This window comes from Lolium rigidum, chromosome 7 (genome assembly GCF_022539505.1).
Source record: "Lolium rigidum isolate FL_2022 chromosome 7, APGP_CSIRO_Lrig_0.1, whole genome shotgun sequence".
Classification (NCBI taxonomy): domain Eukaryota; kingdom Viridiplantae; phylum Streptophyta; class Magnoliopsida; order Poales; family Poaceae; genus Lolium; species Lolium rigidum.
In genome coordinates, this window is record NC_061514.1 from 254,567,717 (window position 1) to 254,593,755 (window position 26,039).

The 26,039-nt window shown below is 45.2% G+C and overlaps 1 protein-coding gene and 1 non-coding gene across 2 annotated transcripts; both read left to right on the plus strand.

The window, feature by feature from the left end:
* The first annotated feature begins 14,278 nt into the window (after window positions 1-14,278).
* LOC124675978 (cysteine-rich receptor-like protein kinase 10) lies at window positions 14,279-17,886 on the plus strand. The gene is made up of 7 exons (XM_047212067.1): window positions 14,279-15,291; window positions 15,433-15,564; window positions 16,193-16,323; window positions 16,408-16,618; window positions 16,756-16,993; window positions 17,071-17,221; window positions 17,298-17,886. Exons 1-7 carry the CDS (start codon window positions 14,433-14,435, stop codon window positions 17,655-17,657), a joined length of 2,082 nt encoding a protein of 693 aa, XP_047068023.1. The 5' UTR covers window positions 14,279-14,432; the 3' UTR covers window positions 17,658-17,886.
* A 7,199-nt stretch (window positions 17,887-25,085) lies between these two features.
* TRNAL-CAG lies at window positions 25,086-25,166 on the plus strand. The gene has a single exon. It is a non-coding gene; the product is annotated as a tRNA-Leu (tRNA).
* The last annotated feature ends 873 nt before the right edge of the window (window positions 25,167-26,039 follow it).

Below are 26,039 nucleotides of genomic sequence, written 5' to 3' on the forward strand. Positions count from 1 at the left end.
CTCACCGGTCTCATAGTGTAGTTGGAGACCGGTTTATAGTTTAGTTGCCGTACTATCAAGAGGGCTCTCGAGTGAGTAACTCGATCGTATCGTTCGGAGAGAGCTCAAACCTTTGCATCCTTGCATCATCTTTCTTGGTTGTTATTTGGACCTTATCCATGTGATGTTTTAGAGCTTGTGCTCATTCTCATGACAAGCTCTAGTTCATCGAAAACGGATTTCGCATAGATCACTTGTTGCGTTTTCGAGTTTGGTTCATCATCTTTCTTGGTTTTATTTGGATCTTATCCATGTGATGTTTTAGAGCTTGTGCTTATTCTCATGACAAGCTCTAGTTCATTGAGAATGGTTTTTGCATGGGCAACTTGTTGCATTTTCAAGATTGGAGGTTTTACCGGTATGTCTTTTTTAGATAGGTCAAACCTTTCATCATTTGTTTCTATCCTCCCTTGTTGGACTATGATGGTTTCCTGCATGATCTTGTAGAGCTTGTTCCTAGCTTTAAAACAAGCCCAAGATCATCGAAATCGGAGTCCGAGTGCAAAAGTTATGCCCGTTTTAGTTTTGGTGTTTCGCAGGTTTGCTTAGGCCGGATATTTCGGAAATATCCGGGCCGGATTATCCGGGCCGGATATTTCGGAAATATCCGGCCCCGAAATCGGCTAAGGACCTGGGGAATTGCTGCTCGGTATAGGGGCCGGATTTTTGGCCGGATTTTGTCCAGGTTTTGTCCACTGAGGCCGGATAATCCGGCCCCGGATAATCCGGCCCTTACTTAGGCCGGATTATCCGGCCTCAGTTTTGCCCAAACGGCTCGATTTTCTTGGGGGGTATAAATACCCCCTTCTTCCTCCTTGGGCTGTAGCTTCTCTCTCACTCTCTCTCCTCCATTGTTGAACTAGAGAAGCTTGCACTATCTCTCAATCCCTCCATGATTCTTGCCCCCATTTGAGGGAAAAGAGAGAGGAGATCTAGATCTACATTTCTACCAATCAAATCCATCTCTTTGTGAGTGGAACTCTCTAGATCTTGATCTTGGTGTTCTTTGTGAATTCCTTTGTTCTTCCTCTCTTATTCCCCCAATAGCTTTTGTAGCTTTGTTGGAATTTGAGAGAGAAGGACTTGAGCATCTTTGTGGTGTTCTTGTCATTGCATTTGGTGCATCGGTTTGAGTTCTCCACGGTGATTCGTGGAGGTGAAAGCAAGAAAGTTGTTACTCTTGGGTTCTTGGAACCCTAGACGGATTCTAGGCCTTTGTGGCGGTTTGTTGGGAGCCTCCAATTAAGTTGTGGATGTGTGCCCCAATCTTTGTGTAAGGCCCGGTTTCCGCCTCGAAGGAAATCCCTTAGTGGAACCGTGACCTAGGCCTTTGTGGCGAGGGTCACCGGAGATTTAGGTGAGGCGCCTTTGTGGCGTTCGGTGTGTGGTGTGAGTACCGCATCTTGGGGTGAGGCCTTTGTGGCGTTGGTGTGCATCGAGCAACCACACCTCAAGGTGAGCCTCTTGTGGCGTTCGGGAGCACTAAGCAACCGCACCTCTCCACCGGAGATTAGCACTCGCAAGAGTGTGAACTCCGGGATAAATCATCGTCTCCCGCGTGCCTCGGTTATCTCTATACCCGAGCTCTTTACTTATGCACTTTACCTTGTGATAGCCATCGTGCTTGAAGTTATATATATCTTGCTATCACATACTTGCTTGTATTGCTTAGCATAAGTTGTTGGTGCACATAGGTGAACCATAGTATATAGGCTTTGGGCTTGACAAAGTAAACGCTAGTTTTATTCCGCATTTGTTAAGCCCATCTCGTAAAAGTTTTAAATCGCCTATTCACCCCCCCTCTAGGCGACATCCGTGTCCTTTCAATTGGTATCGAGCAAGGTCTCTCATTCTTAGGCTTCACCGCCTTGAGAGTAAAGATGTCGGTTAGGGGATTAGTGCACAATAACTTGTTTATATTTGATGGCACAAATTATGATCTATGGAAAATTTATGTGCTTAATATTTTACGGCGTATGTCCCCGGACATGGAGCGATTTCTTGGCATGGGTTTTTCTTCTCCTAAGGATCCTCAAAATTTATCTCTTGAGGAGGAGAAAAACTCTTGCCTCGATGCTCTTGCTTCTCATGTGTTTTCCATTGTTGTGAGCAATGTAGTTACTTCTTCAATCATGCCTTTTGGGAGCGCTCATGAATTATGGACAAAGCTTCAAGACAAATATGATGTGTCCAATATTATTGAGGATGATTGTATTGCTTCCACTTCCGGCCGTGATGAGTTCTCATCTTCATCCACTTCACCAAAGTGTGGTAAGACACAAGGTAATGATATGGTGAGTGGTGATGAAAATTGCAATATTGATATTGAGCTTACTATTGATGATTCTTCATCTCTATCTCATTGCAATGCTTCATCTTTGGACTTAAACACATCTAGCACTAGAAATGATTTACATGCTTGTGTTGATAGTCCTTGCATATCATGTGTAAGTTGCTTGAAAAAATCTAATGATGATATGCTTGCTTTGTCTTGTGGCCATGATAAAAATGATTCTATTTCCTCTAGTTGTTGTGTGTCTAACAATGTAGAGGAAACCAAAGATTCTATTGGTCAAGACAAGATCTTGAAAGGAGCCTCAAGTAACTCCTCATCTTTATCTCACGGTCCTCATATATGCCTTATGGCCAAGGGTTCCACGGTACCTCCTACCATGGAACCTAATATGTCTCGTGGTGATAAGAATGAGGATGAATATGAAGAAGAGGATTGGGTTGTCTCTCTACGCGATAAAGGTGAGAGTGTATTCAAGGTTATTTGCAAAGATAAAATTGCTAGCACTCACTTCTTTGAAATCTTGACTACCGCTATTGAGAGCCAAAAACTTATTTGGATGCATGAGAACACCATTGATAAAAAGGGTGCTCTTGAACGAGAGTATGCCGATGATGTAGCATCACTAAAGAATGATCTTGAAGAAGAACAAGAGACCGTAGCCTCTCTTGAAGAGCAACTTGAAACCCTTGAAGTGTCTCAAAATGAAATAGTTTCTAAACTCACTAAGGAAAGAGACCATGCTAAAGCTCAAGTAAAATTGCTTAAAAAGGAAAATTCCAAAGTTGGTGTTGGTCATGATAAACTTGTTAAGGATCTAGATGATCTAGACAAGGCCCACAAGGTCTTGGAGAGCGAACACTCTATCCTCACCAAGTCCCATGAGCAACTTCAAGCTTCCTATTTAAAAGAGCATGCTATGTTACCTTCTCTTCTTAATATGTCTTGTGATGATGCTTGTGCTACTAACTCTACTTCTTGTGAAGCATCTATCTTGAAGGAGAATGTTGAGCTAAGGGCTCAACTTGAATTGCTAACTAGCAATTATGGGAAATTGGAAGAAAATCATGGAAAGCTTTCTAGCTCCCATGAGGACCTTCTAGCCTCTCATGATAGGCTAAAGTTAGCTCATGAGGCTATCATATCAAAGGAAACACCTTGTGAGCCTCATGTGGATACTAGCACTACTACTACTCAAAATGCTATATTGCAATGTGCTAGTCCTTGTAATTCATCCACTCATAGTATCGCTAAATCTTGTGATGAATTATCTTCCTTGCCTTGTTGCTCTAACAATAAAGGTTCTACTTCCTCTAGTACTTGTGTTGTTACTAACCATGTAGAGGAAATCAAAGAGCTTAAGGCCCAAGTCACTTCCTTGAAGAACGACTTGGTAAAGAGTCATGAAGGGAAATGCAAACTTGACAAGATGTTGAGTGTGCAACAATTCCCCAATGACAAAAGTGGACTTGGATTCAACTCCAACAACAAGAACAAGTCCAAGAACAACAATAAGAAGAAGGGCCAAGTACAAGTCAAAGACCCGGCCAAGATTGTTTGCTTCAAGTGCAAAATTGAAGGGCATCATGTTAGATCTTGCCCTTTGAAGAAGAAGCAAAAAGGGAAGCGGCCTCAAGCTCAAACTCACATTCAACCTCAAGTTGAAGAAATGGCACTTCCCAAGAAGAAACAAGTCAATGCTCCCATTGTGGAGAAATCTAGTAAGAAGAAGGCGAAGAAAAGAACTTGCTACATATGCCGTGAGAAGGGCCACATCTCCTCCTTGTGCACTATTGGTACCTCATCCAACTCTATCACCATTAATGATGTTTATTCTCTTCGTAAGGATGAGGGTGGCAATGTGTTTGCCAAATATGTTGGTGCTCAAAGTGGTGTCAAGAAAAGAACCATTTGGGTTGCCAAGCCTATTGTGACTAACCTCTTAGGACCCAACTTAGTTGGGGACCAACAATCCAAAACTTGATCAATAGGTGCTTGTTGGAGGGCATTGGAGACTTGGCTACATCATGAAGAATTAAGGGATCTTCATCATTTATATTATATCAAGCCAAGTCTTTTGATTATCTTGCTACTATCATATATCCAATGTTCCTCCTTGCGGTAACATGTTCTCAACTCATTTATATTGAAAGTTACTCGCCCCTTTGCATGTGTTAGTTTTGTTCCTAACATGTGTTTGTATATGTTGTGCTTCCTAATAGTTTTGCTTGAGAAATCAAGTCTATGCATGTTGGGTTGCACACCATGTATTTGTGTTTGTGTTGGAGCCTCTTTGCATCTTGTTGTATCTTATATGGCTCTTATGAGCGATTAATGGACAATCCCATTTTGGGGGAGTGATATTCCTTTGGGAATTTCATGATCCTAAACAATGTGTGTACATGAGGAATATCACTTAGAATTGATATTGCGAGATTATCTAGTCGCTACGTGGTATGTCATCTTCATGAGAAATTCAAATTCTAATGTCCATTAATATCTCTACTTGGATCTTATTTGCCTCTTGTGAAAATAAATTCCTTATCACATTATGGGGGAGTAATAAGCTTTGTGCATATTACAAGCCTAGAAAATGTGAACATTTGAGGTTGTGTCACATAGAATTGATACCGTAAATTATCTCTCTCATATGTGGCATGTTTGCTCAAACAAGCTCCAATTTGCTTAAATGGCTTCATTGCTAATATCTTTGTGGATCTTATTTGTGAAAGTTTTTCTTGGCATGGTTTTTCACAACGTGTCCCTCAATACATTTTTGGAAAACCATGTGCTTCAAGTCATACTATTAATTGCTTTGCATGTTGGTATGAATACTATTAATTGCTTTGCATGTTGGTACGAATACTATTAATTGCCTTGCATGTTGGTATGACTAAATGAAGCTATCAAGAAACTCTTTGCATGATGGTTAACTCTTATCTTTTACCATATGCTTTGTTAGTTGTAAATATGATCTTATGTATACTTACAAACTACCACTAGGAAATATTTCCTAATACCTCTTGTCCTAGGACAATTGGTAATCAATTATGAGGTAGATATTTATTGATCATATCTACATTGGCTCTTGTATTTATATTGCCTTATTTATTGCCATGAATGTGTTGTGCTTTGACTCCCATGTGTCTTCCTTGCATCTTATTGATCTAATTTGTCTATTCAAACTTTCTTAGCATTTTAGTAGATATAGGTAGCGTGATGATCCTAGTTTTGTGCATTTAGTATTCATATGCAAAATCCTATACAATGAACTAATCTTGGGGGAGCTCTCCTATATTTATTAGAATGCTTAACATCTCTTGATCATTATCAAAAATTTGGTTTCGGGAGACATAAACTTTCTTTTGGTACTTTGTGCCATCATAAAAAGTGTTGAGGGTTTGGTTTGTTTGTTAGAACCTTGCTCTCTTGGGAGTTGGTTATCTCATTCCTTTGTGTTTAGGTTTAATTAGCTTCTTATAATGAGATAATTCTTTGGAGTCAATCTTGTGTTGATTTGATTCTTTGATATAATTTGGACAACCATTGTCTCTTGATTTATTTGGTGTCTTGTCCAAATTATATCTTTCTTTGGTTCTTGAAAGTATTGTGCATGCATCTTCTATATATGTCTATCTTATGGCATGTGTTACTTTCTTTGATCCAATATATAGGGTAAACTCCACCAAATCCTAATTTGGCTAAGATGTGCATGAAATTCAATTTCATATCTATATGCACATAGTATTGTGGAGTTTGTCCTATATGTTGTAGTGTGTCTAACTTCTTTGAACCCAATTAGTTTGGGGACCTTTTTGTACTTAACTTTGTGTTAGGTACAATGGATATGCATTGGATGCTTGTCTCACTCTTGGGGAGAAGTGGTGACTCAATGGTAACTTGAGGCAAGCTAGGATAGTCAACGGACACATATCTACTACATCCTCACCAATGCTATCTCGGTAACAAGTATCTTCTCATGCATATTTTTCTAGCATCCAACCATGTGGTTGCATCTTGACATGAATCTCTTGATTTGCAAATGTTGTGCTTCTTGCTAAAATCTTAACGAAACCTCTTTATTGCGAATGTGAGTAGTTTGAGATGAGCACATATGTTGGGAAGTATATAAAATCATGATCATGATTCACCCATCCCATCTATGCCTATCTAGCAATTTTATTGCATATCAATTCCTCAAGCCTCTCACATGTGCAATATCGATGAAAGTGCAAATTGAGTTATTTCTTTTAGTATCCCCGTTTGTGATACTTGTTGCCTTTCTCAAATGCATCCCAACTATCTTCTATCCCTTGTTGATATTTGTGATGTATTTTAGTTGTTTGTGGTTGAAGTTCATGAATGTACAATAAGATAAAATTGAGCCTTTGGCCATGCTATTAAGCAAAAATTCTTATTGGTATATTGCATGACTTTGTCTTGGATATCATGCTATATTTTTTGTGTATCTATTTTGTGTGTGCATGTTTCTTTGTGGATAAATATCTTTGTGATATTGCTCACTTAGAGAAACTTATACACATAAGAGATGATACATCTCCATTCGATATCTTATTTATTTGTTGCGTGTTGATTGGTCATGCTAAGCAATATAATTCATTGAAGACTATGACGATGCTTTTTGCTCATCCTTGTAATAGTCTTATAATATGCTTTATCATGCCTTTCATATATCCTCTTGGTTGAGCCTTTTATTATGGTGCCTCTTACTTGTTGCTCAACTATTTGTTTGTTGCAAGTGTTTAGCTTACTTTTATATCTATGATCTATTACAAATGTTTGTGTTTTAAATGAGGGAGTGAGGATTCCATGGTATGCATATTGTATTCAAATGCAACATTTTATTTTATGCATGTACCTTGGGGAGCTTCCTCATTTGATTTAGAGCACTATCTTGTGGTGATCATTAGAGTTTGATTCACTTGGTATCTTTTGTTTTTGAATGATATTATGGGAGTGATGATTCCATGTTTGTGCACTTTATACTCCAATGCAAATTGTCTAGTTTTGTGCACAAACCTTGGGAAGCTTCCTCATATTATTTAGAGCAATCTTCTTGATCTTATCATAATATCTATCTTTCTTTTGGTATCCTCTTTGTGGTTCATTTGGTTGCTTGCTTCATTTGTTGAAGCTTCTTGACTTTGTTATATTTTTGCAATCTTTGATCCTATCTATAGTGTGATTCCTTCCGAATATTCGTCATTGGATATGTGCATTTGATTCCACTCAAATTATGAGAAATGCACACGCTATGGAGGAACTCTCACTATATTGGCCTTCTAAATTTTTTACCCATTTCGGCAATTGGTGCCAATGGGGGAGAAGTTTGGAGGGTTTAAGGGAATTTGGTTATGACTTTGCTTTGTGCTTAAGCATGTGCCTTTATTGCATTGCATCTTGTTGCTTTGCATAGTTGAATAGTTAGAGGAAACTCCACTAGGCTTTGAATGCCAATATATGCAATGAAAGTCAAGATCATTCACACACGCATATATTATGGGGGAGTTTGCTCTACATATTCAACTTATTTGTTACTTAAATTCCTTATATAAACCCTCTCAAAGAGATTGTCATCAATTACCAAAATGGGGGAGATTGAAAGTGCATGGAGCCCCCATGTGTGGTTTTGGTAATTAATGACAATCCCTATGGACTAATGTTTGCATTGAGTTATATTTGTAGGAGTTATCCATAGGCAATTCTTGAACCATATGTTGGCTTCAAGGTTGCAATAAGAAGAAATTGATGAAGGATATCAAGTGTCAAGTATGTCTTGAAGATGAAGATGAAGTGAGCCCTCAAGTTACTTCAAGACATCAACATGATGAAGAATGAAGAAATGAAGTGCAAGTTCAAGATGAGCCATCTCGAAGAGATCCTTTGCTTGAGTCTAGCCATCCATATGGTGATCATGGATATGTGAAGATGCGCCGAAGAAGAAGCTCTCCCATGGTGGATTATGGGGGAGCAATCCACATGGTGGTCATGGTTATGTGAAGATGCGCCGAAGAAGAAGCTCTCCCATGGTGGTTTATGGGGGAGCAATCTACAAGACTTCGTCAAGCAAGCACAAGCAAGAAAGGCGCTCCATCTTGTTGAGGTCAAGATCGTCGTCATCAAGCTCAAGTGGAACGCGCAAGTATAAGGTTTGCTCTTGATAGGGTTTCTTTCTCACCGGTCTCATAGTGTAGTTGGAGACCGGTTTATAGTTTAGTTGCCGTACTATCAAGAGGGCTCTCGAGTGAGTAACTCGATCGTATCGTTCGGAGAGAGCTCAAACCTTTGCATCCTTGCATCATCTTTCTTGGTTGTTATTTGGACCTTATCCATGTGATGTTTTAGAGCTTGTGCTCATTCTCATGACAAGCTCTAGTTCATCGAAAACGGATTTCGCATAGATCACTTGTTGCGTTTTCGAGTTTGGTTCATCATCTTTCTTGGTTTTATTTGGATCTTATCCATGTGATGTTTTAGAGCTTGTGCTTATTCTCATGACAAGCTCTAGTTCATTGAGAATGGTTTTTGCATGGGCAACTTGTTGCATTTTCAAGATTGGAGGTTTTACCGGTATGTCTTTTTAGATAGGTCAAACCTTTCATCATTTGTTTCTATCCTCCCTTGTTGGACTATGATGGTTTCCTGCATGATCTTGTAGAGCTTGTTCCTAGCTTTAAAACAAGCCCAAGATCATCGAAATCGGAGTCCGGTGCAAAAGTTATGCCCGTTTTAGTTTTGGTGTTTCTGCAGTTTGCTTAGGCCGGATATTTCGGAAATATCCGGGCCGGATTATCCGGGCCGGATATTTCGGAAATATCCGGCCCCCGAAATCGGCTAAGGACCCGGGGAATTGCTGCTCGGTATAGGGGCCGGATTTTTGGCCGGATTTTGTCCAGGTTTTGTCCCTGAGGCCGGATAATCCGGCCCCCGGATAATCCGGCCCTTACTTAGGCCGGATTATCCGGCCCTGGTTTTGCCCAAACGGCTCGATTTTCTTGGGGGGTATAAATACCCCCCTTCTTCCTCCTTGGGCTGTAGCTTCTCTCTCACTCTCTCTCCTCCATTGTTGAACTAGAGAAGCTTGCACTATCTCTCAATCCCTCCATGATTCTTGCCCCCATTTGAGGGAAAAGAGAGAGGAGATCTAGATCTACATTTCTACCAATCAAATCCATCTCTTTGTGAGTGGAACTCTCTAGATCTTGATCTTGGTGTTCTTTGTGAATTCCTTTGTTCTTCCTCTCTTATTCCCCCAATAGCTTTTGTAGCTTTGTTGGAATTTGAGAGAGAAGGACTTGAGCATCTTTGTGGTGTTCTTGTCATTGCATTTGGTGCATCGGTTTGAGTTCTCCACGGTGATTCGTGGAGGTGAAAGCAAGAAAGTTGTTACTCTTGGGTTCTTGGAACCCTAGACGGATTCTAGGCCTTTGTGGCGGTTTGTTGGGAGCCTCCAATTAAGTTGTGGATGTGTGCCCCAATCTTTGTGTAAGGCCCGGTTTCCGCCTCGAAGGAAATCCCTTAGTGGAACCGTGACCTAGGCCTTTGTGGCGAGGGTCACCGGAGATTTAGGTGAGGCGCCTTTGTGGCGTTCGGTGTGTGGTGTGAGTACCGCATCTTGGGGTGAGGCCTTTGTGGCGTTGGTGTGCATCGAGCAACCACACCTCAAGGTGAGCCTCTTGTGGCGTTCGGGAGCACTAAGCAACCGCACCTCTCCACCGGAGATTAGCACTCGCAAGAGTGTGAACTCCGGGATAAATCATCGTCTCCCGCGTGCCTCGGTTATCTCTATACCCGAGCTCTTTACTTATGCACTTTACCTTGTGATAGCCATCGTGCTTGAAGTTATATATATCTTGCTATCACATACTTGCTTGTATTGCTTAGCATAAGTTGTTGGTGCACATAGGTGAACCATAGTATATAGGCTTTGGGCTTGACAAAGTAAACGCTAGTTTTATTCCGCATTTGTTAAGCCCATCTCGTAAAAGTTTTAAATCGCCTATTCACCCCCCCCCTCTAGGCGACATCCGTGTCCTTTCAGCCTCAACTCCAGGCGTGTGCCGGTCCCCTCCCCCCCCCCCCCCGTGCCGCGCGAGGGCCGAGGGTGCCGGGCCGAGGTGCGCCGCCGCCGAGCGATCTTGCCGGCCGATCTCCGAGAAGATTCGGCGTACGCGCTCAACTCCTACAACTGGACGCTGCTCCTCCTCCACCGCTGGCGTACCAGCTTCCATGACCGACGCCGGAGTTCATCGACCTCGTCACCGACGACGAGCAGTAGCTAGTAGCTAGTTTTAGCACACCTTTATGGCCTTTTAAAAGTCTTTTTATGTTTTATTAATGTAAATTATGACTTTCATGAATGGGAAAAAAAAGTATGCATCGTGCCGCTGGAGCCACCCCGGCCCCCAACGCAAACAGACGCGCGATCAATTTCGACCATTTGGGACGACGGGCGTCCAAAATGCGCCGCCCAGCTGGACATGCCCTCAGGTGCATGCCGACACGAATGGACACGAAGCGATCGCCTGGCTTAAACAAGCGTCTGTACCAGTCTAGCAGCCTAAGGCATAGTGTCTAAGGGCATCTCCAACGGAGCGACGCATTTCAGACGTCGTGGTTACAGCGGCATTGACGCATTTATTTTTGATTTTGCATTTTTTTAACATGAAAACATAATTTACATAGTAAAAGAAAGGAAAATAAAAACCCTAAAACATCTGCGCCTAGTGGTTCTCATCACGACGAGCTCCGGAACCACCCATGGCTAGTTAGGAAGCGGCGGAACATACGCTGGTGCCGCCGGCGGTGGTGGAGGTGGAGCAGCCCATGCAGGTGGTGGTGCATGAGGTGGAGCAGCCCAGGTCGGTGGTGGAGGTGGAGCATCCCACTCCGGCGGAGGAGGTTGAGCAGCCCACTCCGGTGGTGGAGGTGGAGGCCCCCACGGGTTGTACGGCGGAGGTGGAGGCAGCGGTTGCACCGATTGCGTGGCCAAGTCCTAGAGCGCCAGTCTTAGGGCCTCTTCCTCCGTGAGGCCCAGTGGCATGATGCCGGTGGCGTACGGGGGCAGCGGCGGCTGCACCGGTCGGTCCACCTCCGAGACGAGGACGTCGAGCCTCGCGATCTCGTCGTTTTTCACGTTGTCCAGGTACTCGAACTTTCAGCTCTCTGCCATGGCCAACTGCCATTCCTGGAAAATGCACGCGACGTAGTCGTCGCTGTCTGATACATCTCAAACGTATCTATAATTCCTTATGTTCCATGCTACTTTTATGATGATACTCACATGTTTTATACACATTTTATGTCATTATTATGCATTTTCCGGCACTAACCTATTGACGAGATGCCGAAGAGCCAGTTGTTGTTTTCTGCTGTTTTTGGTTTCAGAAATCCTACAAAGGAAATATTCTCGGAATTGGACGAAATCAACGCCCAGGGTCTTATTTTTCCACGAAGCTTCCGAAGACCGAAAGGGAAACGAAGTGGGGCGACGGGGCCCCGTACCCATAGGCCGACGCGGCCAGAGGGGGGCCCGCGCTGCCCTATGGTGTGGGTCCCCCGTCAGCCCTCCGACTCCGCCCTTCCGCCTACTTAAAGCCTTCGTCGCGAAAACCCCAGTACCGAGAGCCACGATACGGAAAACCTTCCAGAGACGCCGCCGCCGCCAATCCCATCTCGGGGATTCAGGAGATTGCCTCCGGCACTCGCCGAGAGGGGAATCATCTCCCGGAGGGCTCTTCATCGCCATGATCGCTTCCGGATCGATGTGTGAGTAGTTCACCCTGGACTATGGGTCCATAGCAGTAGCTAGATGGTTGTCTTCTCCTCTTGTGCTATCATGTTAGATCTTGTGAGCTGCCTATCATGATCAAGATCGTCTATTTGTAATGCTACATGTTGTGTTTGTTGGGATCCGATGAATATGGAATACTATGTCAAGTTGATTATCAATCTATCATATATGTTGTTTATGTTCTTGCATGCTCTCTGTTGCTAGTAGAGGCTCGGCCAAGTTGATACTTGTAACTCCAAGAGGGAGTATTTATGCTTGATTGTGGGTTCATGCCTCCATTGAATGCGGGACGATGTGACGTAAAGTTCTAAGGTTGTGGATGTGTTGTTGCCACTAGGGATAAAACATCAATGCTTTGTCTAAGGATATTTGTGTTGATTACATTACGCACCATACTTAATGCAATTGTCTCGTTGTTTGCAACTTAATACCGGAAGGGGTTCGGATGATAACCTGAAGGTGGACTTTTTAGGCATAGATGCATGCTAGATAGCGGTCTATGTACTTTGTCGTAATGCCCTGATTAAATCTCATAGTACTCATCGTGATATATGTATGTGCATTGTTATGCCTTCTTTATTTGTCAATTGCCCAACTGTAATTTGTTCACGCAACATGCCATTTATCTTATGGGAGAGACACCACTAGTGAACTGTGGACCCCGGTCCATTCTTTACATCTGAAATACAATCTATCGCAATACTTGTTCTTTATTGTTCTTCGCAAACAAACATCATCTTCCACACTATACATCTAATCCTTTGTTTTCGAGTAAGCTGGTGAGATTGACAACCTCATCGTTACGTTGGGGCAAAGTACTTTGATTGTGTTGTGCGGGTTCCATGTTGGCGCCGGAATCCCTGGTGTTGCGCCGCACTACACTCCGCCACCAACAACCTTCACGTGCTCCTTGACTCCTACTGGTTCGATAACCTTGGTTTCTTACTGAGGGAAAACTTGTCGCTGTAGACATCACACCTTCCTCTTGGGGTTCCCAACGGACGTGTGTCTTACACGCCATCACTGTCGTCCTTGGCCTCCTCGTTGTGGTAGGCCAGCGCCTCACTGTTCCATATGGCAACGGGGACACTAACCACTGGTCATTGCTCAACCATAACCATCCCCGTGCTGGAAAATTTTCTCCGTCCCCATCCCCACTAACTGTCATGGGGCCAGTTCTTTTACCATCTCCATCCCATCGGGTAAACAAATAACCATATGTTAACCATCTCCGCTTTAGCTAGTAACTGTGAGCTCAAAATAAAATGACAACATGGTAGGATGATAGGGTTGGCTATATCAGGAGTTTAGGAAGGAGTGGCGAGCGTTTGGGATTTGGGATTTGGAGACTACGGCGGTTGGGGACGGGAGGGGAAATGTGAGTACAATAGGATTATGGTTTTTTGGTATCTATATATACCTATCTTGTACCATAGTGCCGCATGTCATGTGCCTAACGGGGATTTCATGGTTATCGGATATGGATAGTGGTAACACAGATCCATCCCCACCTTGCCTAATGGGAAAAGTTTACATCCAATAAGACCACAGGGATGAAGTACTCCCTCCGTCTCGGTTTAACAGGCGCGCACGTAGTTTAAAAAATTGTTTTGATCATTATTTTAGTCAATAAAATATGAAATATATGTCACAAAAATTATATCATTGAAAAGCTTTCTTCCAGACGAATCTAATGATATAAATTTTGTAGACATAAAATTTATATTTTGTTGACCAAATCAATGGTCAAAGTTTATCTTAAACTGCGTGCGTGCCTTTTTAAACTGGGACGAAAGAAGTACTAACTAAAATCATCCTCTAATAAGTGAATTAACCACCGGGATCGGAGAATGGGCCCGTTGCCAAATTGACCCGTGGTGGATCGGAGAAAAGAAGCGAAGACCGTAGAGAACGAGTTCCAAATCCTTGTTTTCTGAAGACCGGCGGCTAATGGTGAGGCTGACCGTCCGTACCTAGTACAGTATGCATCACCATCACTGCGCTGTACTACAGTCTACCAGAATACCTGATTCAGAAAAAAAAAACAGAGAAATAAGGAAATAAATGTACAAGCCGCCTCTCTTGACCGATTGCCATGCCACGCGACCCAACCGGATCCGCTGCTTTCCTCCATGATCACGACCTCACTGACTGACTCGTCGAACTCCTTTCGCCATCAGGTGCTCTACCAAGGCAGCAATGGTTCGATCGTCGCCTGTCCCCGCTCAACCTCTCCTCCGCGTCAGCAGCGCAGCCTAACTCGGAGCTGATTTCCTCGCGCTGCCCATGACGATGGTGGCCATGGCCACGCTACGCCGTCTTGCCCTTTCCTACTACCTCGCCGCTGCTCTCCTACTCCTCGTCATCGCGTTCCTCAACGCCCCGCTCACCGCCGCGCAGCCGCTGCCATGGCAGCTCTGCGGCAACAACACCGGGAGCTATACGGAGGGCAGCGCCTACCAGGCCAACATACGCGTCCTCGCCAGCGTCTTCCCCAAGAACGCCTCCTCGTCCCGGGCCCTCTTCACCAAGGGCTCCGCCGGCACGGCGCCGGACGCCGTCTACGCGCTCGCGCTCTGCCGCGGCGACACCAACGCCTCCTCCTGCGCGGCCTGCGTCGCCGCCGCCTTCCGGAACGCCCAGCAGCTCTGCGCCTTCAACAAGGTCGCTACCATGTTCGACGACCCCTGCATCCTCCGCTACTCCGACCAGGACTTCCTGGCCAACGTCACCGATAACAGGGGGATGCTCCTCGCGGTGAACGGAAATAACGTCAGCGCGGGGGCGGCGCCGGCGTTCGACGCCGCATCCGGCCGGCTCGTCAACGCCACCGCCGACTACGCGGCGAACGACCCGAGCCGGCGGTTCGGCACGGGGGAGGAGGGGTTCGACGAGACCTACCCCAAGATTTACTCGCTGGCGCAGTGCACGCCGGACATGACGGCGGCCGACTGCCAGAACTGCCTCAGGCGCATCATTGCGTTCACTCCCAAGTATTTCGTCAGCCAGCCGGGCGGGAGAGTCTTCGGCGTGCGGTGCAACTTCCGGTTCGAGACCTACTCTTTCTTCTCTGGCCGCCCATTGCTGCAGCTCCCGGGCGTGCTGCCGCCTGCAACGGCGCCAGCGCCAGCGGCGACCAGACAAGGTGAGTTTCTGATTGTTCTCTCCTGCAGTCGACTCGTTGAATGGTGGAACAGAGCATAGGAATGATGGCATACTTCTTGGCGGCAGACTATGAGCCTTAAGATGCACCTGGTCTGAAATGTACATCATATGTATTTTGCAGGAAGAACAAGACACAGGACAGGGTTGATCTTGGCCATTACACTGCCTATAGCTGCTGCACTACTTCTCATTGCCACGTGCGTTTGCTTTTGGAGGAGGAGAAAACAGGCAGAAAGAAAGCCGTTGGTACCATGTAAGCTAGTCATCTCTTCCTAAGGACAGTAAACCCTTTGCGGTAAATGATTCGATTGGTGGATCAGTAGGGGAATGGCCGGAATGCTCATTCGCTTGTTACCTGAATTTGTTAGTACTACTATTAGTCTTGCGTTTATTTCTAGATCCTCAATTTAACCAACATAATATGAGTTATATATTACAAAAAATAAACTATTACAAACTCTAGATGTCATACTTTTTAATGGTAGTATAATTTTTATGTTATACAATTTATATTATATAGTTTAAATTCATAATGTAGGGATCCACGCAGGGCTAATAAACAGTGACAGAGGGTAAGTTTTCAGTAAGTTCAACAACAACAACAAAATCAAACCTGTACTAGCCAATGATGCAACCTCAACCTCAACTGACTGCAATGAGATTCGCATCCTTTTGTTTCTGGCTTTAGTTGTAGGTTGATTTTTTGAGAAATCAACGGGGGGCGATTATCCACCTGAACTCATATTTCATCTGAAAACGACAACAATACAGAGTGTGACTCCAGGGGGGCTACGCCCAGCATCCTGGGTCTGGGGCGGCATACCGCGCCCAAGAAGGGAGAGTTGTAGGCTGATTATTGTACACCTCTCCTCTTGCAACAGATTCAACTAACCAAGATGACATCCAGAGCATCGATTCTCTTCTTCTTGACCTGTCGACGCTGCGGGCAGCAACCGATAACTTTGCTGAAAGCAACAAACTCGGCGAAGGGGGGTTCGGTTCTGTTTACAAGGTGCCGGTCATGCACTCAAAACTTGTTGGTTGCAAGTAGTATACATCTTAGTTGTGGAGTAATAGACTGTCTTGGATTGCGCAGGGTGTTCTTTCGGAAGGTCAAGAAATAGCGGTGAAGCGGATGTCCCAGACCTCGACGCAAGGAATAGAAGAGCTGAAAACGGAGCTGGTTCTAGTCGCCAAGCTTCAGCACAAGAATCTCGTCAGGATCGTTGGTGTTTGCCTAGAAGGACAGGAGAAGCTACTCGTGTACGAATACATGCCTAACCGGAGTCTTGACACCGTTCTCTTCGGTACATGCCATTCTCAGAAACGGAATGCTGCCATTTATTAGAGATGTAATATTGATACATATACGTATCAATATTACATCTCTAATACCATTCACTGGCTTTGGTGTCTGTTTATATATTTGTTGTTTCCATGGCAGATTCTGAGAAAAGCAGAGACCTGGACTGGGGGAAGAGGCTGAAGATCGTGAACGGGGTTGCTCGAGGCCTGCAGTACCTCCACGAAGACTCCCAGCTGAGGATCGTCCACCGGGACCTCAAAGCCAGCAACGTGCTGCTGGACTCGGACTGCAATGCCAAGATTTCAGACTTCGGGCTGGCGAAGCTGTTCGGCTGGGACCAGTCGCAGGCCGTCACCAGCCACATCGCCGGAACATAGTAAGTAAAGGTTGTGTTTTCTTGGCACGACGACATCATCAGAGAGTAGAGCATTTACCCGACGAGTTGATACGCAGCGGATACATGGCGCCGGAGTACGCGATGCGCGGGCAGTATTCAGTCAAGTCGGACGCCTTCAGTTTCGGCGTCCTGCTATTGGAGATCGTCACGGGGAGGAAGAACAGCAGCTTTGCCGACTCGGAGCAATACATTGACCTCTTGAGCCTCGTGAGTGCTTTACTCCTGCTTTGCTCTTTGTAAATCTAACACGAAACTGTCTGAACCAACATTGCAACACTTGCAGGTGTGGGAGCACTGGACCACAGGGACAGTGGAGGAGCTGGCGGATCCGTCCCTGGGCATGAGCAGCCGGTCTCCGGGGGGGCAGATGCTGAAGCTTGTCCACATCGGGCTTCTGTGCGTGCAGGACAACCCGGCGGATAGGCCGACGATGTCGACGGTGAACGTCATGCTCAGCAGCAACACGGTGTCGCTGCAGGCGCCGTCCAGGCCAACGTTCTGCGTCGGCGAGATGGAGGGTTACTCGGACGTGTACTCGGAACAGCCGTATCCTGGGGGATCCCACTCCCAATACGCCGGGGACAGCAAGCCGACGGCGGTGTCACCCAACGAAGTGTCGCTCACGGAGCTCGAACCAAGATGATGAGGGCGCTGAACCCAAACTTGCAATGTCGATCGCCTACTCTTGTCTGTTATGCTAAAGCTTATGGATCATATTCTAACTGGGCAAAATCTACTGGATGTTTAGTGGGCCATGAGAAAGATGCTGGAGAAGAAGATCCACCTAGAGCAGCAGTGGCGGCTCCAGGAATTGGAGCCTGGGTATTCATTGTAAAAAAAAAAAATCTAAATGCAATACGAGGTAAACTATAACAATTGATATATATCAGAGGACTACTGTATATGATAACAAAAAATTCATTCAAGTAACAATCAATAAGGAAAAGTCATGACACCTTAATTCCATACGAAGTACCAATACGTACAATTAAAATTCAGCACTGAGGCATTACCTCTTGCTTGAAGAATTGATCAAATTAGAAAATAACTTTGCGATCGCCTTGTTGGAAAAGATTGATGATATCCTCTCGTAACTTGATTGAAGAACTCTCTCTCAATAAATGTAACCATACAATTGTTCAAGTACTCATCACCCATCTTGTTCCTTTGCTTATTCTTCACATAGTTCATTGAGGACAAAACCCTTTTAACACTAGCAGTAGCTACTGGTAGAAGCAACACCAACTTAAGAAGCTTGTAAACAATATAATACTGCTCATGGAAGTTTGCCTCGACAATCTTAACTGAAAGTTCATTCAGATTCTTCAAGCTTTTAAACCTTTCATCTCTGCGTACATGACTAATATACATGTCCAACTGTCATGGAAGTCTTGCCAGTTCATCACTTGTGAAATCATTAGCATAAAACTCTGTAGCAAGCCTAACCAACTTCTTTTGATTTGATCATAAGCAGCAAATGAACGAAGTGGACTGAATGCTGCCATGGAAGAAAGTAGATCCGTATTTACCTCATCAAATCTGTCATTCAACTCCGAAAGTTGCCTATCAATGACACCCACATACATATCAACATGGAAGCGATGGAAATTGATTGCTTTATTATAGAAACCCCTTCTAGGTCGCCCAACAGGATAGTAAGGGCCATCCATACACTAGTAGGAAAAGCCTCATCAGTGGCGCACCAAAAATGGATTCTGTGGCGCATGGGAGGTGCGCCACAGAAACTTCGCCACAAAAATAAGATTTCTGTGGCGCACCGTCCCATGCGCCACAGAATTAAGGTTTCTGTGGCGCACGTGTTCTTAGGTGCGCCACAGAAAAACCTGCGCCACAGAATTGGTTTTCAGTGCGCCACAGAATTTGCTTGTATTATACACGATTTTGTGCTGCCTGCTATACACATGCAGTTTATAGACAACAATATACAGGTTATATACAGCAACATATACAGCAACATTCAGATATAATATAAATATCATGTACATTGCACAGATATAACAAAGACATCATCATCACATTATTTAGAGCCCGATTGAGATACATATATAGTGGCAAGTGTCAAATGTTTTGCATACAACTCTTAATTCATACAAAATTCACAATTTCGAGATACAAAGTAGTCTTCATCCGGTTCCTCCTTTGCTCCCTCATCTCTACCCACCAGGCTCGCTTGCATCGGGGTCCTTCATCCAGTTCCTGCTATGATGAAAATGGAAGAAAGTGAGACCAACAAGTCCGATGCACAAGAGAAGTGGAATAAATGCCTCATACATTGTTGGTCAACACAAATATTAACATTCAGGGACGGCGTAAGTGAGACCAAGTCCGATGCACAAGAGATTGATATTTGTGTTATCTTACCAGGCTCACTTACGCCGCCCCCGAGTGTACGGTGACCAAACATTTTAATCATCGGCATTTTGAAAATCTCAAAGCAAATGGAATGACAAAATGGAATAAGTTCCTCATACATTGTTGGTCAACACAAATACTATGGTCAGAAACCATAGTTGCAGTATACACCGCAGTATACTTTGCAGAAGGGCCCCCTTTCCCGGCCGCCGTTCCGTGAACGGGTGCTTGACGACACAACGACGCCGATCTGCCTCTCCGGCGCGGAACCACGGCAGTCCCTCGCCGTCCGGTGAACGAGTCCTTGATGCAAAGACCGTGCCGGCCTGCCCAGCATTATGCCGGGCCGTGTTGCCACGCTTCGGACCGTGTGTCCGCGCGCCGCATTGCTCGCCTTCTTGCCGGTGAACCAATAGACTGATCGTTGGAATAAGGAAACCGATGACGGCCGGTCGCAAGATTAAATTGCGATCGGCCGTCATCGGCTTCCTTATTCCAACGATTAGTCTATTCGTTCACCGGGCAAAAAGGCGAAGAGTGCGGGCGCCCGAGACACGGCCCGAAGCGCGGCAACGGGGTCGGCATGATGCTAGGGAGGCTGGCACCGTCTTTGCATTAGGGACTCGTTCACGTACTGGACGGCGAGAGAAGAAAAGTGGTGATGCACCAGAGAGGCAGGTCGGCATTGTTGTCTCGTCAAAGACTCGTTCACGGAACGGCGGCCGGGGAAAGGGGGGCCCGTCTACAAAGTATATTGCGGCGTATAGGTGACCAAACATTCTAATCATCGGCACTAAAATGGAAGAAAGAGCCAAGTGGTATCTCAACTAGATATCATATGCCTCATACTTTGTTGGTCGAAAGAAATATTAACATTCCGGGATGGGGTCGGTGAGGCCGGGTAGGATGCACAAGAGATTGATATTTGTGCCATCGCACCGAGCTCACCGGCCCCACCCCGAGTGTACAAGTGACCAAACAATTTAATCATCGGCACTAAAATGGAAGAAAGGCCAATGCAATTAAGAAGTAGCTAGTATGAACTAAATGGAATGCCTCATACTTTGTTGGTCGAAACAAATATTAACATCCGGGGATGGAGTAAGTGAGGCCAGGTAGGATGCACAAAATATTGATATTTGTGCCATCACACCAGGCTCACTTGCTCCACCCCCGAGTGTACGAGTGATCGACCAACCATCTAATCATTGGCAAGTACAAAAACACCAACAAACCAGCAACCATGGTGACATAAGTCAAGATGCTCAAACACACATAGCATGCATGGAGCAAATGCTCCAAAGGGATTATTCATCACTTGGTATATAGACCAAGTGATGCTGGCAAAAGAGAGGCCAATCAAGAACTAGTAAATCCAGTAAGTGATAGATATGCCTAAACAAGCAACAACACATAGCATATCCCAGCCTAACCGGATGAGACAAGTCTTGGTAGCCAAGCTGAATCACCTAGCACCACCTAGCCTTTTAAAACCATCGAAACAGTCCTTTTTCTTCAAAGGATACCACGGTGGCATTCATTTACATGATCCCCTACTGTGGATATCTCTATTTTCATCAAAGCCAACAAGAAATAGAAATTTATCATTACTCGGTTGAGTTCAAAACAAAGTCTGGGGTACCATAAGGGATTATTCATCATCACTTGGTAGTAACCAAGTGATGCTTGGCAAGAGAGAGGCCAAGCTCGAGCTAGTCAATCCGAGTAGAGATGGATATGCATAAGTAAGCAAGAACACATAGCCTATCCAAGTTAACCGAGATAAAACCAACCTTGACAGCCAACTTAATAACCTAGCATCACCTAGTCTTTTAAACCATCGAAACTTCCCATTTTCTTCAAAGGATACCACAGTGGCATTCATTTACATGATTCCCTAATGTGAATATCTCTATTTTAGTATCTCGTTCTTATCCAAGTTTTTGCCTCAGCCTTTGCATCATTGGCTGAGCCAAGACATCAAGCATCCGGCCAGGGAGCATTCTTTCTTTTTAGGGAACTATATGAACTATATGCACATGATCCAGTAAGCATCCCCACTAATCAGAGCATTATAAGCATAGTAGCATACCATAAGCTCACAACAATCCATCAAGTAAATCTTCACAAGGATACCACAGTAGCATAGTAGCATACCATAAGCTCACAAGAATCCATCATTTTCTTCACAAGGGTACCACAGTAGCATACCATAGTAGCATTTAATGCATTTAAATGAACCAGTAGCATCAAAACCAACCAAATGTCCAACTAGCAAGCAATACCAAGTGAGCAAGTCTTCATTACCTTGTACAGGTTCAGACATGGATTTATTTCCAACAAAGGATGGAAATCAAATTAACATACATTGAATTAAATTGAATCATTACCATCACATGGTTCATCAATAACAATTAGGGGCAATGCATCCAGAGCAACAGCAGCAATGCATCCAGAGCAACAGCAGCAATGCACCCAGAACCACTACTGAGGTACATCAACCATAAATTCATCCAAGCCAACAAGAAATAGAAATTATCATTACTCAGTTGAGTATAAAACAAAGCTAGGGTACCCAACTCTAGGGTAAAAGGCATGAGCAATGAGCCAGTAAGTAAATCACTAGCACATGATGATCATTTGACCATTTAGAGCATGGACACACAAGCAATACCAACAGTATAGTTCACCAGGAATGGTGAGAAGCTGCAAGAGCATGCATCTAGCTGCGAGCAACAATGACAACAAGCTAGGATAGATAGATAGATTGCATCCAGTAGCACATCAACGACAACGAGCAGCCGGTACATCAACGAGCAACAGTGCACAACCGTGAGCATGCATCTAGCTGCAGCAACAATGACATCAAGCTAGGATAGATAGATAGATTGCATCCGAGTAGCACATCAACAGACAACGGCAGCCAGTAGCACAGCAACGGCAACGACGGCACAACCAGAGCGACAGCACACGAGCATTTCGTCGAGCACTTTGTGCTCGCGCGGGAGAGGAAGAGGGAGGGGAGGGGAGGGGAGAGAGTTCACCGACGACAGGGGTGGAGGAGGAGGTTGACGAAGACGGCAGTGGTGGAGGAGGCGCGGCGGCTCCTCCACCTTCACGCGACGGCGGCCCCTCCTCGCGGCGGCCCCTCCTCGCCGAAGCGGCAGCTTGTGCTGCAGGTGGCGGGGATGGGAGGACCGTGGCGGCATGCGGCCCTCGCGGAGGAAGGCGACGGCGATGGCGACGACCATGGCGGCGCGCGGCGGTACGGATCGGAGGAGAGGGGAGAGGGAGAGGGGAGGGGAGAGGGGAGAGGGGAGAGGTGAACAGGCGTGGGGGAGGGCACGAGCGATGATATAAGTTACCTTAGTTCTGTGGCGCACCCGAACAGGTGCGCCACGGAATCAACTACTCGTGGCGCACCGAAGCACGTGCGCCACGAAAGAGTTATTTCGTGGCGCAGCACGCCATGTGCGCCACGAAATACCTACACTAATAATTGGTGGTGGCAGGATGTGGGCACCATATAATTTCTGTGGCGCAATGTTCAGTAGTGCGCCACAAAATTAAGCTATTTCTGTGGCGCACCTAGCATGGTGCGCCACAAAATAACATTCTGTGGCGCATTTTTAGTGGTGCGCCACAAAACTAAGCTCCGCCTATAAGGGTTTTCCTACTAGTGATATCAACAACTTTGATCTTATGCTTTGTACAGAAATATGTTACCTTCAAAAGAAAATCATCCCATCCAGGGTCAGACCTCAAGCCCTCCAAGTGGTACTTTGTGAGATCAACAAGCTCAATAGCATTAACAATATCTTGGTCTTTCCTTTGCAAAGCTCTGCTCAATGCATCTGTGTATCCAAATATTTCTTGCATCAAGTGTGCCATGAAAACAAACTCAAATGACCGAAATGATGTCAGCACGGTTAGAGCTGCTATGGCCTCTGCACCGTGGTACTCTTTTCCAATCCTGATGAGAACGCGTCATATTGCACCATACATAGAGATGACATTGTTCACGGTTCTGAAGTGAGATCCCCAACGTGTATCACATGGCCTTGCCAAACCCATCTCCTGATTCTGCCCACTTCCGGTTTCCACTTCTTCCAATTCCAATGCATCAATCAGCTCCTCAGCCTGAGCTATTCGAAGCATTCTCATCTTTTTACAAGACATGCCAAGAGCATTTAACAAATAAGCAAGCTGCTGAAAGAACCAAGTACAATCACCACTCTCCTTAGCAACAACAACAAGAGTTAACTGTAGTTGATGAGCAAAACAATGAACATAATAGGCAGAAGGAGACTCATCCATAATCAATTTTTTCAGACCATTAGCATTACCTTTCATGTTACTAGCTCCATCATATCCTTGCCCACGGACCATTGCAAAGGTTAAATTGTAGTTCATAAGCTGAAATCAGCCAACTGCAAGTTAACCTTCATGTCCATTTCTGAATGGTGGAACGACATGATCGTCGGCAAGTCTCGCGATGAGCAAAGACGTATTAGTGCCCGTTTCCTTTATGTTCTTTGGAACGCGTGGAACAAAAGGAATCGCCGCATCTTCACGGGTCTTCGCCTCACCTACCCCGAGGTTGCGGACATTGCCACGGAAGACATCCGGCAGCAGGAGCGTGCTTTTGTCAGCTTTGGGCCGGCCATCCCGACCGAGCTAGATTAGCCACCTTTTTGTTTCTTTTGGTGGGTTTTGCCATGTTACCACCATAATCTAAACATGCATCTTTTTGTACAGTTTGGTTCGTTTTTTCCTCTTGCTTAATGAAAAGGCAGTGCTCCTGCCGATTGCTTAAAAAAAATTCAAAACGCAACAGTTATTTTATGGTATTCTTGAAATTTCCTCTATTTTTATAGAAGAAACTTTGTGAGCAGCAGGGAGCCCTTAAGACTCGAACCTAGGTGGTTAGCATGCACTCCCCCACACGGCACACCTAACCAACAAAGTGATGCTATGTTCTCGTGTTTTGTACTCACACGGGACTGTTTCGTTCATGAAATTATAACCACACCGTATCAAATGAGAGTACATATTTGAGTATCATCTTGTTTCAGGAAAATATTCCAAAATTGCTATTTCAACAAGTATCAAAAGAGACGCACCTTGTTATCACAGCGAGTTCACGAGGCCCAGAGCACACAGTCCAACAACCGCTCTTTCTCAAAATTAGTACTCCGTATTTCTCTTTTATTTTCTACCCCATACGATATGAAACAAACGAATTGTAAATATAAAAAGAAATTCGCCCAAAATTGTGGTAGGGAGGGCTGGACAAACGAATTGTAAATATTCTCACCATTGTAACCAGGACTAGCATATTTTTATAGAAGAAACTCTTTGAGCTCTAGGGATCCCTCCAGAGTCCAGACTCGAACCGGATGATTGGCATGCACTCCCACACACCTTACCAATGGAGCTATGCTTTGTTCTTCTGTGTTTTATACTCACACGAGATTGTTTCATCCATAAAATTATAACCACTTCGTATCAAAAGAGAGTACATGTTTCAGTATCATCTTTGCGCTAGATTTGTCGACAAAAGCGAGCTAAATCTTCAGAAGAATCCTAGTGTTCTGTTAGAAGTTTGGCGAGCATTCAAGGACGAGGCCAATAGTAGTGTACAGTGTGCTTGTACTTTCACTAGACATTAAATCTTTTCGTTCAATAACAGCGTTAAGTCAAGATGGCCGAGTTGGTCTAAGGCGCCAGTTTCAGGTACTGGTCCGAAAGGGCGTGGGTTCAAATCCCACTCTTGACATATTTTTTCTTTTTTTCCCATTTTGCAATGGAGGCTAAGGTTGCTTTCGGAGGTCAGCTTCGATCACAGTTCTTCCAACACACGGTCACAAAAGGTTTGGCAATGCCTTGCTGTCGCGTGCGAGTGCGGACCAGAAACTGCTCTAACTGCTAATTGCTACTCCACGCCTCCGCAGTCGGAGGACAGCTAGGGCCACTTCTTTTCATCATCTTATAGAGCAAATTCTAGGTCCGAAGGAACTGAATCCTAAAGAAGGGAAAATTTCCGCCCGTTTCTTCTTCCCACTGCGAAGCCCCGATCCTGTGTCCACGCAGCGCGAAGCCCAGATCATGTCTCCACGCAGAAGCTCCCATCGACCAGTTTCTCGAGCGTTTCCCGAGCTTCTACTGAAGAGGTAAACCAGATGCTCCTCGTTTTTACGGCAGAATTGCCACTCCCGGGATTCCCGACAGGTTTGGGATTTTGACTCAAGTGAAATGCAAAGAAAAAAAGGTAGGAACATGTACCCTCACGCACTCCTCTATGCCCAGGCACGCACGTGCACGATGGACATGGGGACCTAGAGTTATGCTGCCTCCGGTCACTCGGCCTCCATCGATGCTCGTCCCTCTAGCTCACTCGCCGCGACGCTCGCCCCTCTAGCTCACCCAGGGCCGGCTCTGGCCCGGGGCAAGAAGTGCGACGGCCCGGGGCCCAACCAAAATGGGGGCCCATTATTTCTGGCATAGTGCATATAGAAAAAGGTAGAGGAAAAAAATTTAGGCCCATCTAGCGTGCACTCAGCCTAAATAGGGCCCATTTATAAAGATTGCCCTGGGGCCCTTCAAATCCTTGAGCCGGCCCTGAGCTCACCCCGCCGCGACGCTTTCATCC

Excerpts from the sequence above, each read along its gene's own strand:
- LOC124675978 (XM_047212067.1), top strand. The coding sequence starts at position 14,433 with ATGACGATGGTGGCCATGGCCACGCTACGCCGTCTTGCCCTTTCCTAC. Across the intron at positions 16,324-16,407 it reads GGTTCGGTTCTGTTTACAAG|GGTGTTCTTTCGGAAGGTCA; the intron begins GTGCCGGTCATG and ends TGGATTGCGCAG. Across the intron at positions 17,222-17,297 it reads ACATTGACCTCTTGAGCCTC|GTGTGGGAGCACTGGACCAC; the intron begins GTGAGTGCTTTA and ends CAACACTTGCAG.